The sequence below is a fragment of the Cetorhinus maximus genome, chromosome 13, assembly GCF_964194155.1.
Source record: "Cetorhinus maximus chromosome 13, sCetMax3.hap1.1, whole genome shotgun sequence".
Classification (NCBI taxonomy): domain Eukaryota; kingdom Metazoa; phylum Chordata; class Chondrichthyes; order Lamniformes; family Cetorhinidae; genus Cetorhinus; species Cetorhinus maximus.
This window is the reverse complement of record NC_135891.1, coordinates 92,777,451-92,797,657: the sequence shown is the minus strand read 5'-3', so window position 1 is coordinate 92,797,657 and position 20,207 is coordinate 92,777,451. Positions and strand designations below refer to the sequence as shown.

The 20,207-nt window shown below is 44.2% G+C and overlaps 1 protein-coding gene across 2 annotated transcripts in view; it reads left to right on the top strand.

The window, feature by feature from the left end:
* Window positions 1–20,207, top strand: part of fbn3 (fibrillin 3) — a 225,098-nt gene that overhangs the window by 75,422 nt on the left and 129,469 nt on the right. For both annotated transcript variants that reach the window (XM_078555790.1, XM_078555789.1), the window contains 2 exons: window positions 6,964–7,089; window positions 19,030–19,182. In XM_078555790.1, coding sequence (XP_078411916.1) covers window positions 6,964–7,089; window positions 19,030–19,182 — 279 coding nt within the window. The remainder of the gene's footprint in view (window positions 1–6,963; window positions 7,090–19,029; window positions 19,183–20,207) is intronic.

Here is a 20,207-nt window from a genome sequence, read left to right as displayed (position 1 = left end):
TTTTCCTTGGAGAGGGAAGTGGGTAAATGGCTTTCTGGTGTCAGTGCTATTTATGCCAAGATACTAGGAGAAATGGTACAGTATAGTCTCTGACACAACTGAATACCCAGTCTCCTTTTATAATCTCAGCTGTTTCCAGAGCAGTCTTATCCACAGTAATGTGTGGCCCATTCTTACATGTGCGTTTGGTTCAGTTAATAGCATGTTCACACTGAGTCAGAAGATAGCGGGCTTAAGTCTCCATTAAATCTTGACCAGCTAATCCAGACCATGTCTGTCTGTTTGGATGGGTGTAGAACATTCTCTGGCACCATTTGAAGAAGAGTATGGAGTTCTCCTGATGTCCTAGCCAACAATCCTCCCTCATGAAACACCACCAAAAATACTTAAGTCTTATATATATAATATATATAATATGTATACACACTCGCACATATACATCTAAATTTGTTCTCTCTTATCATTTGGTTTGGTTTCCATGATAGTAGCTAAGAATTACCTTGATAATTGGTGAGCCAAATAGTGGAGGGAGAGGGGAACTGTCTACCTGATTGCTAGTGAGGTTCCTGAAAATTTAGGTTAAAGGACTATATTTTGAGTGTCCCTCATATTTGAAGAAGTTGCATGTAGGAATCCCAATTTAGCTCATCATGGCAAGATTAGTGCATGCTGAGCAATGAATTATTGAATGGGACCACTTAAGCAAACAATGAATAGCAGATTAACGTGAAAATAACAGTCTGGGCGAGAAATTGTAACAGCAACAAATGGTTCGAGAGGAGCCAAAATGCTGAGAGTCTCCAGCAGCTTTAAAGACTGAGGGGTCATTGTGGGCAGGAGGGGGTGTGAAGAGAAATCGGGACACACACAGTCAGTCCCATAAGTGGACAATACGTGGAATGTGATAATGTTTGTATTGGCTTTGACCGGAGATGATATCTGTGTGGACCAGGCTCTGGCAAAGGAGCAAAGAGATGATTGGAATCAGTTCCAATTTAGCTAAATGATCAGGGGGAAAAAAAAAGTACATTTTTTTTGGCATTTGGCCAAAAATTACGTCAAAAGCAAGAACAAATGTATCAGGCATGCCAGGCTGCTAGGAACGGGATATTTTGAAAGCTCTGATTAAAAACGTTTGTTTGTGAAAGTTTGCAGTGGTGATTAAAAGCACAGTCACTTTAGGGAATACTCGTATAATTCTACAAATTATATCAAATGTCCATCATTTAGAATTAGAGTTGGGTGATTGACATCTGCTCTCTTGAGCTTTGAGTGATATTTAAAACATATGCACATGCCCAAACACTGCAGGCATGAAGAACACTGCTGGGATCATTGCATCATCACAAACCCAGCACATGCCTTTAGGACAAAGCCTTTCTGGAGGGTGAAACATTTTCATGGGAAAGCTCAGTTTTTCTCAGCAGTCAACTTGATTGTAAAACAAAATACAAAGCTCATACAGATTTCATCTGGAATACTGTGTTCAGTCTTGAGCACAAAAACTTGCGTTAGAGGTACTTAGCAGATTCACCAGAATGATACCAGGACTTAAAGCGGTTAAATTTATGATTGCATAATCTTGGCTTGCATTCCTTTCAGTTTAGATGATTTAGCTGTGATCAAGTCAAGGTGCTCAAAATTATAGAAGGATTTGATACAGCGGATGCAAAGATCGGGATTTTCCGACCACATCATGCTGGGATCTGCCGCGGAGTATGTGACAGGCCAACCAAAAGCCCATTGACTGTTGGAGGGACCGGAAGGTCCCCGCGGCAGGCGGGGCCAGAAAATCCCAGCGCCAGAAAATCCCAGCCAAAGGAACAATTTTCTGTGGTAAGGAACCCAGAATAAGGAGGCATAATCTTAAAATTAGAGCAAGACCATTAGGATTGAAGTGAGGAAGCACTTCCTCACACAGAGGATGGTGGAAATCTAGAACTTTTTTCCCAGGCAGTACTGCGGATACTGGGTCAATTCAAATTTTCAAGACTGAAATTGTTAAATTTTTGCTCAGTGAGGTTCCAAGGGAAATGAAACAAACGAAGGTAAGTGCACTTGAAGTAAGAACAGCCAAGATATAATGGTGCAAAAGGCTCAGTGGGCTAAATGGTCTAATCGTGTCCTCTGCCCATAAATATCTATAAGAACATAAGAAATAAGAGCAAGAGCAGGCCATTCGGCCCCTTGAGCCTGCCCCGCCATTCAATAAGATCATGGCTGATCTGCTCCAGGCCTCAACTCTTCTTTCATGCCAGCTCCACATAACCCTCAACTCCCCGATATTTCAAAAATCTATCTATAAGGACATAAGAAATCTACTGTACCTTTTTATATTTCATTACATTTTACATTAAGCTGTTTTCGTATTGCAGCTGAAACTCCAGAGAGTGACACTTGAGCAGAAACTCCAAACCCTAATTTGGGATTCTCTTTACCAACTTGCTGCCAGCCCTATTGGTCTCACTGAGGCACCAGTGGGTAGGAGGCTGGTGTTTGCACTTTTGGGAGGCCTGAAAATTTTGGTTAACGATGTGGAATTTACTTGTTCCATGTTCAATTTGTGGCCCTGGCAGAAAGAGGCCCTCACACTGCATCATGGACACAACAGTAACTCGAGAGCAGGAAATTACCAGCAAACATTGAAAGTAGGATCTTTCAAGGAAATATCCAGCACCATAGTCAATCAAGAATTCGCATGCTTTGATGCTGCTGGACTTGCTCTCCCAGCACTCTCATGGAACAGGAGTCTCTGCATGCATGGATCATCTGCAAAACATCGCCTGTTCACCTCTTTTTGCAGATACAGGCGTGAGGGCACGCACGGGTGAGCACAAAGGCACTATTTTGTAACTGGGCTGGCCTGACCTCCTTTGGCTGTTCATCATCACCTTGAAAATACCTTCGCTCTTAAAGTGTTCAACAGTGAATTGAAGTAACTTGTGTTTATATAGAAACCAGAACGCAGATTGGCATTCCCTTCTATGCCTTGTGTTCTCTGCTCATTGCTTCAGTTCAAGATTAAATGGATGATGAAGTGACCCTTTGGGAGGAATTTAATGTCCAGCCCTGAGGTGAGTTTGGTGGCAGGGGTGGGGGGGGTGGGGGGGGGCATATAATCGGACAGGAGGATGGTAGGTGGGATCCCGATGTGCTTCTGCCTTGCCCTGATTAAGCCCAGGGTGGGAAGGTTCTTGAATGGTTTTCCCACCCTTCCGCCAACTGAGGTCCTTGGGCAATTACTGCCCACTTAAGGGCCTTATTCCGCTGCCTCGGGTGGAGGACCCGCCATGTGGAAAGCCTGAGAAAGCACACCCTAATGGGGTTACATACAGACTTCCAAGGGAGGGGCCCTCATTCAAAAGCACTGAGTGCCTGGTCGAGGGACCTGGCCTTTGGGAAGGGGGTGGGGGCCACTGCGAGCCATCCCCTGCCTTTGCTGCCAACCTCCCATCCCGCAAACCCCATCTCGCAATCCCATCCCACTATCACTCACCTGTTGCCTTGGCCCCTCAGTGATCCTGCACCTTGGGTGTGTGCATTGCTGGAAGCAGCAACCGCCTCCCCACTGGTGCTGCCAAACAACGCACAGCTGCTTAGCCGACAATTCTCGGGGAGTGAGATTTCTGCCCCTGGGGTCCTTGATCCTGGGAAAGTCCCACTGCTGCCCAGTTAAGTGCCTGATTGGCACGTAATTCAGCTGGCCTTCCCAAAAGGAGGCAACACAGGGCTCTCGCCGGCTCTCCAGCTGCCAGGCGAGACTCCCATCATCTCCACCATTAAATACCATCCTCTATCACACTCTGAAGAGCATTGGGTGGAATAGTGATCATCAGGAGGATAAAGAATAAGTGGAGAACAGTGGAAGAGAGTGTAGAATGTAGTTTGGGGCTATTGGGGAGAGATGGGAATGGAGGATGAGGGAGTTTGGGGTTATGGGCTGAGGGGAATAGGGTGAGTGTGAGCCCCAGCATTTCCAGTGGAGTTGGGAGAAACAGCAGAAACATGGGGAGTGGGAGCAATGCTGAGAAAGGAATAGTCAACGTAGGAGTGAGTGAATATAAGAAATTTGTGGACATTGCTGTGGGTAAATGGTGAAAGATTGTTTTGACTGCTGGACGAATCAGGGACAGAGAATGAGGATTTTCACTGGAAGAACCGAGAGGGAAGAAATAAGGAAGGCTTTTGAACTGAGGCTATTTGTCCATGGGATTCTTCATGAATGGCAGGGACTAGGGTGTAATTGGATACGGAATGGGACAAATATTTGAACAGGAGAATGGAGTTACAGGAGAGAGCACCAATGCCATCACAGGCACCAGGGGCCAAATAGCTTTTTGCTGCGCTGTATTTCCAATCAGTTCATAAACACTCTCCTTTGTTGAGTCTGAGTCCAGGCAGCGGTTGAGAAATGTTGGTGCTGAGCTGAGCTTAGGACGATGGGGCCTGTGTGAGGTGCCCCAGATACTGAATCTGCTACCCTTTGTGTGAACTCTTGGTTTGTTTCAGTTCAGTATGTGCTTGCTGGTTTTGACATTCAAAGTCCAAGCCCTGAATTTTCACAACAGAGAGCCTCTCTGTCATTGCGATAATGGCAGAAGAGGCTGAAATATGGAAGTTGCACCCCCAAACCCAGCCATTTTTGCAGGGACAGGAACAGGGACCTGGGTCGGGATTTGCGCATACACGTTTCCCGAAGTCAGCTGCTGTTTTATATGGTTCCATTAGCCAGGAGTGGGAAACATGGCGTGTGCAGATATTAGACCTAGTAGAAATAGATCTAAACCTGAGGAGTCCTTTGTAGAGGTGGGGTACCCTTTTGGAGAGGTACGCTATCCTTTTGGATAGGGTCCCAGGACATCTTTGGGAGAGGTAGGGTGCCCTTTGAGAGAAGTAAGGTGCCCTTTGGGATTGTTAAAAGTGGATGTGAAGTCATTGGAACTGTCAATTAAGCTGTGAAAAGGAACTGTCAAGAGGAACTGTCAAAAATGTCAAGAGGAACTGCCAAGCTGTCAAGGCATTCAAAATTCCTGTCCTTTAAATCTGGACACTTAGAACTTGTTTTATTTAATCTCAGTATGGCTTCTGAGATCTGCTCACGGTAGATACTGGGTGAGCTAGTATGGTAGGTGTAAGGGCAAAGGGTGATGGATGGGGGCATGGGTTGGCATAACTTGGCACGGGGCTAGAAGGGGCTGGGGGTTGCTGGTGAAGGGTTTGCATGGAGGGTATGTGGGATTATGGGGATGGGTGGAGGGGCATAGGTTGGCATGAAAGGTATGAGGGCCATAGGGACTTGGTAGAGGACATGAGGTGACATGGGTTAGCATGGATGGAGCATAGGGAGTGTTTGTGGGTGAGGGATGGAGGGCCATTTTTTGTTCTAATGCCCTTTTTCAAATCTTTGACAAAGCGCTGTGCACTGAGGCAGGCCTTGCGCCCAGCCCACCTCTGCACCAGCAGCCTCTGCACTTATTCTTGCCCAAATCCCAGAGGACTCTGCTACCAAGGAATGAAAATATCAACTTCTGGGGCACTTCTTCCCAGGTCAGGTTTGTGGAGCTGGGAAATGTCCTGACTCTGCGCTCCCAACCCAGAAGCAAAAATTCAGTCCCAATTACAGATTGACACTGACTGAGGCTCCCAGCTCAGAGTTGTCATTTTTATACACAACCCAAATCCAAGGAGATAAGGAGGGAAATGGGGCCTTTTAAAATAGCATTGCATCTGGAGCTTGACCACAGCTTGTGCAGTACAAAGGGATTCTGGCTGTAGTTACAGTGTACATATATCGGTGGGGTGTAGGATTACATACTAACTAAAGATAGGATATCAGGGCATTACACCTAATACTACCAGTTATAGAATATCAGTGAGTTATTGCCATTACTGTTAGTTATGAAGGGCAACTGAGTGTTACCAATATTATTACTAATCTGCAATTTCAGTGAGTTACAATTAATTACTGGTAATCAAAGCTTCTCCCATCCTTGGTTTCCCTCCTGCAAATTCCTGACCCATATTTGGTATTCCCTCTTTCCCATCCTTATTTCCCAGTCCTCAATTTCCTCTCTTCACCTGCTCATGGTTGACCTGTAAGTCCAGTATTCATTTACCCAGTCGTGCCTTTGAATACTTCATAAACCATGTTGATCAGCACAATTCACGTTAAGTTTGAGGATCTTTTTCAAAGTTATCTTCCTCCCAACATTACAGTACAGCCTTGTTGCCTTGAACATTCCTTATTGGGTAAATGGGTATTTTGTAGCACTGTATTATGTTGTTTTATTCTATTTTTAATAAAGTGGGCGAGCGCAAGGTGAGTGAGTGATAAGAGTATGTGACTGTGAGAGTGGGATTGAATGTGGTTTGTGTTTGATGATGGTGCGAGGGTGAGAATAAGGGGATGAGGATGAACATGTGACTGGGAGGGTGGATGACATGGATAAATGTGTGTGTGTGATGTTTACGTGCGAATGAAAATGAGTAAGGGTGTATATATCTGTGACAATTACAAGCAACAGAAGCAAAATTGATTCCTACTGATCTAAGTGCAAGTGTTACTCTGGAGTAAGGGTGTTTCATTGATCATTTGTTGATGACCTGATGCTGTCCTGGCAGATTACAAGTAGATCACTAGGAGGCACACCAACTAGTCCATGGAGAATTGGCCACATCACTGTCACCTCCTTGATGTTACAGTTGAAGTTCTGGCTTCTGTTGGTGTGAAATGACAGGTTTGAACTTTCACCCCACTGACCCGCAGTGCACCAACACCCAGAATTTCTATATTTTTGTAGAGTTTCTTTAACAAAATACCAAGCAGTTTGTCATGCTGGTACAGTTTGAAATGGTTCAGTGACATTCAAGGTCTTTAAATTAATGTTCAATGCCCTTGGCCTTTAGTCAACAATTTTCCAGTTCTTCTTCCATATTTTGATTTTTCTGTCTTTCACTTTCCAGATATTGATGAATGCAGCACCATTTCTGGAGTCTGTGATGGGGGTGAATGTTCAAACACAGTTGGTAGCTACATCTGCACCTGTCCACGCGAGTTCGTCACGAGCCTGGACGGCTCCAGGTGTATTGGTAAGTCTGACAGATCTTTCAATAAAAAAAGGGGCCAGTCATTGTAGCGAGCCCATCACGGTAGAGAGTAAGTCATTGTAGGAAATAAATCACTATAGGTAGCCAATCACTGTAGGAAGCCAATGACTTTTGGAAACCATCCCTGTCGGGACCAAATACTGTTAGGAGCCAATACTGTGAGGAGCTAATCACCGTAGGGAACCAGTCCTTGGCCCCTGTGCTTAAACTATTTGTACATTCTCCATTCCTGCTTAAACTGCAAGTGTTAACTCACCAAAAATGAACCCTTTGACTCAGTCATTTCTAACTCCAGGGTTTCAGTGTTCTGCATTGTTTAAAGACTTTGAATCAACGTGTGTTCTCTTTTTAAACCTGGTGATTGAGCCTGTAGTTGCTAACACTCCTCAGGAAACACACTGTGCCAATGAAAGAGTCGAAACTTTCCAACATGATTATTTCAAAGTAAGCCAAAATCCAAATTCTTTGCAGGTTTGAGTTTGGATAAGGCTTTTGTTCCAAATATTTCTGCCAGTGTTGGAATGGGAGTTTGGAGCTGAGCCTGGCTTTGAAAAGGTACCAGTGATGTGAGTGGTTAGGGACTGTAGTAACTCATTCCCTTTCCACCACACAGACCACTCTTTGTTACAGTTTACAAAAGTCAAATTCCAAATCAAAGACTCAGTTTATGTACAGAGCTGATTATCCAACTGACCCTGCCTCCTTGCCCCCAGGACAGCGCCACATCAAGAATGGGGGAGGAGACGACGTTGATCAGGAAATAGAAGCTATGTGATGACAAATTTAAAATTCCAGCATTGAGGAGATCCTGTTGGAGTGATTGTTGATATTTTAATGTTAAATATTATTACACATGTACTTTCTCTCCCCTCATCAGAAGACACTATCTCTCACTGGGGTACTGTTCCCTGGGCACTGACTGTTGCTGGGGTATGGTTCCATAGGCATTGGCTTAGCTCATGTACGGCTCCCTGGATATTGTCTCTTGCTGGGGTGTGGGTCCCTGGAAAGGGCGTCCTGCTGGAGTACATTTTGCTGGGCATGGTCTCTTGCTGGGGCACAGGATCCTGGATATGGCCTCTTGCTGGGGTACAGGGCCCTGGATATGGCCTCTTGCTGGGGTACAGGGCCCTGGATATGGCCTCTTGCTGGGGTACAGGGCCCTGGATATGGCCTCTTGCTGGGGTACAGGGCCCTGGATATGGCCTCTTGCTGGTGTACAGGGCCCTGGATATGGCCTCTTGCTGGTGTACAGAGCCCTGGATATGGCCTCTTGCTGGGGTACAGGGCCCTGGATATGGCCTCTTGCTGGGGTACAGGGCCCTGGATATGGCCTCTTGCTGGGGTACAGGGCCCTGGATATGGCCTCTTGCTGGGGTACAGGGCCCTGGATACGGTTCCTTGCTGGGTATAGGGCCCTGGATGTTGCCTCTTGTTGGGGTACAGGGCCCTGGATATGGCCGAATGCTGAGGTTCAGGACCCTGGATATGGCCCCTTACTTTTTTTTCATGTGATAAGTCATTTTACTTTAGTTATGTAAGCTTTTTCATCAAATAAATGACTGTTCCCATAACTGTGAACCATCATTCGAAAGGTCAGGTTCCTGATAATTTACAGTTTAACAGTTGGACAGGGTTGTGGAATAAAACGGAGAGTTAGGGATGTCCAAGAGCTGATGCTGCTACTTCTTTGGCAGGGCAATTTTGAAGAGTTTGTACACAACATAGGCTGTACCCGTAACAGTGAGGCCCAATGGTTAGCCTGTAGAGCACAGCATCCATCACATCGCCTTTTAAGTGGACCGGCATCCCATTGTCCACCTGGAATATCTTCTGCTTCTCAGGAAGCCTATTATCCACTCACCTGCGGACTGCAGTACTGAAGGTTCGCTGTGAAAGCTGCTGAAAGGCTCGCATGCCCCACAATCCCAGGCCGCTCATGTCGCTAGTGTACACAACCCTGGATATGGACTCCTGCTGGGGTACAGGGCCCTGAATATGGCTGAATGCTGAGGTACAGGATCCTCGATATGGCCTCTTGCTGGGGTACAGGGCCATATCCAGGGCGCTGTACCCAGTAAGAGGTCATATCCAGGGTCGTGTACACCAGCAAGGGGCCATATCCAGGGCCCTGTACCCCAGCAAGAGTCCATATCCAGAGTCGTGTACACCAGCAAAGGGCCATAAGCAAGGCCCTGTACCCCAGCAAGAGGCCATATCCAGGATCCTGTACCTCAGCATTCAGCCATATTCAGGGCCCTGTACCCCAGCAGGAGTCTGGGTATGGCCGAATGCTGAGGTACAGGATCCTGGATATGGCCTCTTACTGGAGTACAGTTTCCTGGATATGGCTGAATGCGGAGGTGCAGTTTCCTGGTAAGGCCTATTGCTGGGGTTCAGGACCCTGGATATGGCTTCTTGCTGGGATACAGGGCCCTGAATAAGGCCTCTTGCTGGAGTACAGGGCCTTGTCTATGGCCTCTTGCTGGGATGCAGGGCCCTAGATATAGACTCTTGCTGGGGTGCAGGACCCTGGATACATTCCCTTGCTGGGCTATAGGGTCCTGGATATGGCCTCTTGCTGGGGCGGCAGTTCCCAAGTCACTGACTCACACCGCTTGCTTAATGCTCATGCCAGCATAAGCTTTAGTAACTGGTCTTGACCTAGGAGCTTGGACAGTTACTGCTGGTTACTTTGGGAGTCACAGCCAAACCTGGTCCTGTCCTGAACTGGTATCCACACGCATCTGATTTGCGTGAATGCAAGTCCCTAGACAACGATGAGGGGAAACCCCAGCTGATTTCTCTAAGGTTGGAGCAGATTCAGGATTCCAAGGGCTAGAGCCTTCAAAAGACAAAGCGAGAACTTGTCCAGCAATAGAATGAATGTCCTGAGCAGCTTGGCCATGACTGTTGGCTGCACAACATCAAACACAGTTTGTCTTAGAGTCAAAGTGCCATGTGAAGTTTCACTCTGAGCTTCATTCTTTGTTCAAAGCTAGAACAAGAGGGGGTGTCAGTACTTTCATCTGAGCCAGCCTATCAAAAATTACACACATCAGTTCTTCTGCTGTTCCCATAAACTAACAGTGTGTGTGTCTGTAATCCATCAGCAAACAATATCCTCAGAACCCTTGGAGATTCTTATGTCAACTTAAATGTGCAATACCACAGAGTTCATGAAACGAAACAAAATCTTTTTTTTTAATGCTTCAGGGGCTGTAACAATTACTTGTTACCAGATGTCTCAGTCCAAGAGGATATTTTTTAAACAAAGGCAAAATAGTGCAGATGCTGCAAACCGGAAATATAACCAGAAGGATATTTAGGAGCTGGGGGCGGAGAGAGTTGTCAATCACCCATCATCACATCTCTCTATATATTGGGAATTCATCATCCTGAGCATGAGTAACGAATGTGAACATGAAGGAAGCCCTCGCACAATAAAGCTGAGCTTTTATTGAATCTGGTGTCACTTCTCACAATGAGAAATAAACAACAACAGAAGGGATATTATTTAAAATGAAGAAACTTCCAATATCTAGTTCATTCCTCGTTGAGAGCATGACAACAATTCACATAAGCCCTCATCCACCAATCCAACCCAAATTGTGGTGGCAGCTAGAAAATGTCTCTGGTGAAGATAGCATCAAGCTTGACTCTGATACCGCTCAATTTAAATATCCTGCTGACAGTCCTCTGTGTAGATGGAGCTGATACTGAGCTATCACTGTCCTCAGTATAGATGGAGCTCTTACTGAGCTAACACTGTCCTCTGTGTAGACAGGGCAACACTGAGCTTTCACTGTGTAGACAGGACTGATACTGGACTATCATTGTGTAGACAAATCTGATTCTGAGCTATCACTGTCCTTTGTTTAGAGAGGGCTGATACAGAGCTATCACTGTGTAGACAGGGCTGATACTAAACTATCACTGTCCTTTGTTTAGACAGGGCTGATACTGAGCTATCACTGTGTAGACAGGGCTGATACTGAGCTATCACTGTGTAGACAGGGCTGATACTAAGCTATCACTGTCCTTTGTTTAGACAGGGCTGATACTGAACTACCACTGTGTAGACAGGGCTGATACTGAGCTATCACTCTGTAGACAGGGCTGACACTGAGCTATCACTGTGTAGACAGGGCTTATACGGAGCAATCACTGCCCTCTGTTAGATGGAGCTCTTAGAGTCATAGAGGTCTACAGCACGGAAAAAGGCCCTTTGGCCCATCGAGTCTGCCGGTCAAACAAGTACCTAACTATTCTAATCCCATTTTCCAGCACTAGGCCCATAGCCTTGTATGCCATGGCATCACAAGTGCACATCCAAATACTTCTTAAATGTTATGAGGATTTCTGCCTCTACCACCCTTTCAGGCAGTGAGTTCCAAATTCCCACCACCCTCTGGGTGAAAATTTTTTTCCTCATCCCCTCTAAACCTCCTGCCCCTTACCTTAAATCAATGCCCCCTGGTTATTGATCCCTCCACTAAGGGGAAAAGTTCCTTGCTGTCTACCCTATCTATGCCCCTCCTAATTTTATTCATCTCAATCATGTCCGCTCTCAATCTCCTCTGCTCCAGGGAAAATAACCCCAGCCAACCAATCTCTCCTCATAACTAAAACTCTCCAGCCCAGGCAACATCTTGGTAAATCTCCTTTGCACCCTCTCTAGTGCAATCACATCCTTCCTATATTGCGAATTGCAGATTTGCACGCAATACTTTAGCTGTGGCCTAACCAGCATTTTATATAGTTCCAGCATAACCTCCCTGCTCTTATATTCTAAGCCTCGGCTAATAAAGGCAAGTATACCATATGCCTTCTTAACCACCTTATCTAACTGTCCCACTAACTTAAGGGACCGGCGGACATGCACACCCAGATCCCTCTGACCCTCGGTACTTCTCAGGGTCCTACTATTCATCGTGTATTCCCATACCTTGTTTGTCCTGTACAAGTGCATCACCTCACACTTATCTGGATTAAATTCCATTTGCCACTGATCAGCCTTATCTGACCAGCCCGTCTATATACTCCTATAATCTAAGGCTATCCTCCTCACTATTTACCACCCCACCAATTTTCGTGTCATCTGCAATCAACCCTCCTACATTCAAGTCTAAATCATTTATATATACCACAAACAGCAAGGGACCCAATACCGATCCCTGTGGAACCCCACTGGACACAGGCATCCAGTCACAAAAACACCCTTTGACCATCACCCTCTGCTTCCTGCCACTCAGCCAATTCTGGATCCAATTTACCAAGTTACCTTGGATCATGCTCTTTATATCAGCTGCCTCGCAGCCATTATAAATGTAGTCAATGAACAGTGACATCTCGAATTCAGGAGATTTGATTGTCTATGCAGATGCAGCTTGGGACCACCTGCTTTCTTCCCTTATAGTGAGTACAGCTAAATGTACTGTCTGGGGCAACACTGCTTCTCTGACCTCTTAGAGAACGTTTTGAAAAACTGAATTTACCAAGCATTTTTGATAAATTCACATCAATTCCAAGGGATTTTTTAAATGTGAGGTCCACCCTATATCCACATAGTTCAACACAAGTCACGAAGAGATGTTTCTGTGGCAAGAAAACCAGTTGTTTGTGTTTGGAGATTTCGGGAGTTTTCCTGTTCTCTACATAATGAAGGGCAGCAGCTTCTTGTCCATGGTCATTGATGAGATCATTGAGCACTGCTCATAATCAATGATAAAATCATCCAAATCCATCCATGGTAAATATAACCCTATGCAGATTTTATTTTGATTGACTTTATGTCACTTTTAAGGCATTCCAAACAGCTATTCGGTAAAATATACCCAATAATAATTTTATTTTTGCTTGATGCAGTGCATACATTCTCTCTCTTGATGGCCATACTCACTTATCCAAATCCAGAGACTTGAGAGGCAGTTTGGCAGATTAAAGGCATGATGACCCCCAAATGTTTGTAGAGGTACTGCTGGAGTTCAACTAGCTAAAAACAAACCTCCTGATCACTGGTAAGCTTGTCTAGCTTGTGGCACCCAACCCATCAGAGCATCAGTCTGAATGGTTATCTGTAGCTTAGTGGAAAGACTTCAGTTCCAGGTAGGACACTAAGTCATATGGATCAGAAGATGCCAGGTTCAATCCAAGTCTCTGCTGAAAACATGGGCATGAAAACTTGTTTTTACACTTGGTTAAACCCACTGACATATGGGCCAGAAAAAGCTTACTGAATTCTCTAAGTGCTTTGCAAGAACACAGATTAGAAGCCCAAGGGCGCACAGAACGTGGAGGTTCATTGCTCTCTGTAAAGGGAAAAAAACGTATTTTTCTCGTTACTGATTTTCTATCCTCTTCCTCTGAAGGTGCTGATTCCTGTCCAGATCATGTTCCATCACCACTACTGTCCTTGATATGTGAGCCCAAATGAAACAAGTGTCCATTCGAATATAACTTTAACATCTACCAAACTTATTCCTGTTGTGACCAACTCCCTAGCTCAGTAAATCAATGTGAAGGATGTGTCATATTTGTAATCAGCCACAATAGTAAAATAATTACCATCTCTCCAAGGCTAAAAGCTGGACTGGTATTTGCTGGTTTGCCATTTCTGCTGTTGTGTGTGAATTTACATCTGTAAAAAAGGCCGCAGCTGATGCCAGATGATAAACATTCTGTTCTCAACAGGCTGGGTAACTGAGGCCTTGTCAGGTATTTCAGATTTCCTCTGCAACATTAAAAGTGTCAGCCCCAGTTCAGCTGGTATCGCTCTCATCCCTAAACCAGACAGTTGTAGGTTCAAGTCCTACCCCAGAGACTTCAGCTCAAAAATTAAGCTCAAAGTCCTGTGCAGTGTTAAGGGAGTGCTGCACTGTTGTGAATTGCTGCTTTTTGAATGTGACATTGAGCTGAGGCCCTGCCTGCTCTCTGGTGGACGTAAAAGATGCCATTGAAAACGTGTAGGGGGACATTTCCCGACTTCCTGGTCAATATTTATCCCTCAACCAACGTCACTAAAGCAAATTACATTACAACTGCAACTGTTTTTCAAAAGTACTTCATTGGCTGTGAAGCCCTTTAGAACATCCTGAGGATCTGAAAGGTGCTAAATAAATACATTTTTTTCTTTACAGAGAGCAATGAACTTCTGTGTTCTGTATGCCCTTGGGCTTCTAATTTGTGTTCTTGCTGAGTACATATGAAGTTCAGTAAGCTTTCCCTGGTCCATCTGTCAGTGGGTTCAACCAAGTGTAAAAACAGGATTTCATGCCCATGTTCTACAGAGTCAGCGAGTTCTTAATATTTATCCTCTGGTTTCAGATCTGACTCCAGAGACAATACAATGTTTTCTCTTATTATCTTCAGCCTATTTTGGGCCTCCAGTGCCCACTTTCAGAGCGGCAGCATCCGATTCTGTGGGCTCACATCAGAAATATTTGAATAATTCCACCATGAGGATTTGGGAATGAGTGAACAGCAGGGCACAGCAGAGGAAGGAAACTCCACCCAATGCACTTGCAGCCCATCCAGCTAATGTGCAGGATTTCTGGGCTTGTTTATTTAGTATCATTAAGTGTTGGGCAGTGTAGAATTTCTTGAGTATTTCTCCAAAGATATTTTTCAAATTGGAGATGTTTCGCCCTCTTGTCTTCCCTTAGGAAGGAGAGCAGTTTATGCATGTTTACTTTGAGTACACAAACAGTACCAGGACATTTAATATGTAAATGTCAGATAAATGACTTAAAACCTAAAAGCTAATTTAAAAGCCCAAGAGAAATAGCCAGGAAGAATTAAAAGATGATTGAAGTAGAATTTAGGAAGAGTCCCACAAAAAACTACCATGAAAAATCTTTGCAAGTGAATGGAAAGGAGTAGTAGGAGGAGAAAATCAGAAGGAAAAGTCACATTGACACATTCACTTTATTAACATTGTATCAGATCGTCACGTTGTTTCTCCTTCCATTTACATATTTTCTTCAAAAGTTCACAATTTACCCAGTTACAATGATTAAAGTGTTACTCAAACAAAGAAAGCAAATAGACCAAAAAAAACACTCGGATGATCAATGGGGGTTCACTGTGGAGTATGCACTGTGGGATGGGATTCACTATCTAGAATACGCTATTTTGTACAAAAAAATGTATTCACAGTCAGTGTACAGATTAAACGTGGCCAACTCTATAAAAACATTTAAAAGTCGTCATAGTCTAATTTTCTGTTCTCTACATCAGTCTGTGATTATTAACCTAGAATGTTGTTTATAAACTGAATTCATTTATTCTATTTTATTTATACCCAAGAGTCACTCTCCAATGTTGTTTCATTCATTACCATAGCTATGCTACATTTGCGTATATACATACATTTTGACATATGCACAATTCTACATGCATGCATTCACCATTACCTTCTGACCTGGGGTAATAAATAGTAAATTTCCCTACAATTGTGCATCTAACGTTATTTAGTCTCACTTTTAGTTGTTAGTTTTTTCTGTTGGTTCATTGTCGGTCATTTTGGTTTGTATGTGCAGTTGTATATGCATTCTGTATCATACATAAAAAGGAGTAAATATACAGTCACTTGTGTATTGTCATGTAACTAGAGCCATATGTGTATACAAGTATGTATATAGACATGTACATACAGCTGAATTTTTGTACGACCATATACACACAGTTACATATGCTTATAGCTCTGTTATACTTGCATGAGTGTTCATATCTGTCACATATGGTCATAGACATATACATATGGTCACATATACATGCAGACATGTATATATGTATGTACAGTTACATGCGTACAAGCATGTACATCAAGTCATAGTTGTGTGCAGATACATATATGCAGTTGCAGGTGTGCATGGACAGCCACGTGTATACAGTTATATACATATCGACATATTTATGTGCAAACATGTACATACAGTTTCATTTGTATAACAAGAATACATGTGCAGTTGCACCTCAAGGCTTAAGAATCGGCACAACTAATTTGGAATAAAATGGAGATAATGGAGCCTGCTTCTTGCTACTGGTGCCTTTGCTCAGGAAGGGGATGCTGCAATGGCTTGCCAATTCTCTCTGTGCAAACTTGTTTGTTTGTTAGCTGGAGAGCGTTCAAAGTGGCACAGTTCCATACTTAATAATTTATGAATTAGAAGATTGTCAAGGCCCAAAAGGCCACAAGAAAATGAATTGAATTGTTTGAAATATTCCTGGAAGTTCTCAGGGTAACTAGGAAAATGCAACAAAATTATGGGAACATTGCTGAGGTTAATCCTAGCTGTGAAATAGTGGAGCAGAAATTTTGATATGTTTTCCTGTTTTCCCATCTGGAATAAATTAATCCAAGACAGTTTATAAAGGGCTGTTTGTCAGATGCAATTGAACTCAGGACCTCTGCACACTGAATGATGGGGAGATTTCCAGGGATTGAATTGTGTGATGATTTGCGGATGGGCCTTTGGGTTAAACAGGCAGAGAAAGGAGCTATATTAGTGAAAAGTACTTTTGAAATAAATTAAAGATGCGAGTTCAGTATATAGGAATGAGCTGGGAAGAAAAATTTGAGAAGCTCAAACTGTACAGAGTGGAGAAATTATGGAACTGGGGCATCTTATCGAGGGATATAAAGCATTCAATAGGATTTAGAAAGGAAACTTAGAACATTGCTGCCAGGAAGAAAGGAGATAAATAAAAACAGGAAACGCTGGAAATACTCAGCAGATCAGGCAGCATCTATGAAGAGAGAAACAGAGTTAACGTTTCAGATTGTCAGGAACCAAGCTGACCTGCTGAGTGTTTCCATCATGTTATGTTTTAATTCAGATTTCAAGCATCCTCAGTCTCTTGCGTTCATAAAACAAAAGGTAAAACAAACATGAGAGAACCATGTTTCCAGCACTTGGTGTTTACTCAATCAGTGGCTGAGATTTGCAGCCATGAAAATACCAGAGCCAATTTGTGTGTGAGGGTGCTTGGTGGGTGACAGTACTGGTGTTACAACTGACCTAGTTGGCCCTTGGATCAGGGACCAGAAATCCTGCAAGAGTCTCATTCCAGATCACCATCCAGTGACCCTCTGCTGGAAGCAAGCAAGTATGTCTGTTGGGTGAAGTCTGATTAAAGGGTTGATTGTATAACCTGCATGGTTGATCAGCTTGCCAACACTCAGTCAAGGATCACACATGAAGTGTGCGTTCCGCCAGGGTCACTCAGCTTCTGACCTCATTACAGCCTCGGTTCAAACATGGATAAAAGAGCTGAACTCCAGGGGTGAGGTGAGAGTGACTGCCCTTGACATCAAGGCAGCATTTGACCGAGCGCAGCATCAAGGAGCCCTAGCAAAACTGGAGTCAATGGAAATCGGGGGAAAACTCTCTGCTGGTTGGAGTCATACTTAGCACAAAGACAGATCGTTATGGTTGCTGAAGGTCAGTGATCTCAGCTCCAGGACATCACTGTAGGAATTCCTCAGGGTAGTGTCCTTGGCCCAACCAACTTCAGCTGCTTCATCAATGACCTTCCTTCCATCATAAGGTCAGAAGTGGGGATGTTTGCTGATGATTGCACAAGGTTCAGCACCATTTGCAACTCCGGAAATACTGTCCAAATGCAGCAAGACCTGGACAATATCCAGGCTTGGGCTGACAAGTGGCAAGTAACATTCGCGCCACACAAGTGCAAGTAAATGACCATCTCCAACAAGAGAGAATCAAACCATCGCCCCTTGGCATTCAATGACATTACCATCACTGGATCCCCCACTATCAACATCCTGGGGCTTACCATTGACCAGAAACTGAAATGGACCAGCCATATAAATACTGTGGCTACAAGAACAGGTCAGAGCCTAGGAATCCTGCGACGAGTAACTCACCTCCTGACTCCCCAAAGCCTGTCCACCATCTACAAGGCACAAGTCAGGGGTGTGATGGAATACTCTCCACTTGCCTGGATGAGTGCAGCTCCAACAACACTCAAGAAGCTTGACAGCATCCAGGAAAAAGCAGCTCGCTTGATTGGCACCCCTTCCACAAACATTCACTCTGTCCACCACCAACGAACAGTGGCAGCAGTGTATACATACCATCTACAAGATGCACTGCAGCAACTTACCAAGGCTTCTTAGACAGTACCTTCCAAACCTACAACCGCTACCATCTAGAAAGTCAAAGGAAGACACAAGCAGACACATGGAAATACCACCACCTGGAAGTTCCCCTCCAAGCCACTCACCATCCTGGCTTGGAAATATATTGCCGTTCCTTCACAGTCGCTGGGTCAGAATCCTGGAACTCCCTCCCTAACAGCACTGTGGGTGCACCCAAACCACAGGGACTGCAGTGGTTCAAGAAAGCAGCTCACCACCACCTTGTCAAAGGCAATTAGGGATGGGCAATAAATGCTGGCCCAGCCAGCAATGCCCACATCCTGTAAATGAATAAAAAAAGAAAAGCCACTTGCAGGTGGTAGCAGAGGATCCCTAACAACTAAAAATGAGGAGATGTTGAATCTAGTGGGATCCTGAGGAGACTTGGAAATACCCTTTGGAAGGCAGGATCTGTCATATTCTTTTGTGCTCTAATCAGGTTCAAAGAGCTGGAACACGGGGTGAAACTGTACACTGTGAATAGAGATTTAAAGAGGGAAGAATTATTTATTAAGTTGGAAAATAAACCAGGAGACTCCTTTACTCAAAGACATTCAAGCTCGAGAATTCCTTTAAAAATCTCGGGAAATTGATGGAACTGTGTGAGAGAAAAATGCCGCTGTCTAGTGATTTTTTTAAAACAATCAGCTCTCTGACTAGGTGTATTGCTTTATGTTAATCCATCAGTGAAAGGAAACTTCTGAATGGTTTAACCCTGCCTAAGCACACCTCCTGTGAACTTCCTTTTTGTTTTCCAGACCAGCGATCTGGTACCTGTTTTTCCAGTCTGCTGAGCGGTCGGTGTGCGGGAGATCTCCACGGACATTATACTAAGATGCAGTGCTGCTGTGACTCTGGGCGCTGCTGGTCAGCAGGACATACTCCAGAAATGTGTCCTGTCAGGGGGTCTGGTAAGTGAACCTTGTACAAACAGCCAGCCAAGTACACAAGAGACTACTGAGCAAAGGTCATGCTTTGACCTTTCTAAAGGACAAACCTTTGTGATTGGCATTACACTGGGAAAGAATACTGAACATTTTGCACTCTGATGGTTACTGAATATATTTAATGCAAGTTTTATGCATTTGGCTCATATATAGAGGGCATAATAGGTCCACAGGTTTTGGAAATGTCTCTGGGGTGGGCAACATCCGGATTGGCACAAACTTCTGTTTCATTCAAAACAAAAACAAATAATTACTGTCAAGCAATGCAGATTGGATCAAACATCATTTTGAATAAAAAAGAATGTTCATCAAAACAACTTTTTTTTAGTGAAAGAAACCACTACCTGGGAGCCTGACACTGAGGGTGGATGGGGAGGTGGGGTTAGGATGAATGGCTGCTTCTTCAGGATTCAGAGCCCAGAAATTTATTGGGGGTTGTGCCTGTTTTTTGGGTACTAATTGGGCTAAACCCCCAGTATGGTGGGCAGGAAGCACATGCCCTTTACAAACTTAAAGTGCATCATCCAACATATTGGAATAGACAAAAAGACAGGCGTCCAGAGCCACACCTGAAATGAGTGCTCGGCCCTTTGTATATGTAAATATGGGGCCTAGTGCCTGTTTTGACACCCACTGTAGAAAACTAGGTTGCCCTAAATGTGGCCAGTATTGGACTTTTAAATCTCTTCACTGACATGCTCCCTTGTGATGCCCAGCAAATATCTACTGCTAGCTAGTCTCACTTACATGAGGCCTAGACCCAATATTTACAAAGATGATGCCAGAACTGAGAGATGAAACTTATCAGGAAATACTGAATAGATTAGGGCTCTAGAAAAGAGAAGACTGAGGGGTGACCTAGTAGAGGTCTTAAGATATGAAGGGGTTCAATAGGGTAGGTATAAAGAAGTTGTTTCCACTTGTCAGGGTGTGTAAAAGTTGGGATCATATAAAATAGCCACGAATAGTTCCATTAGGAAATTCAAGAG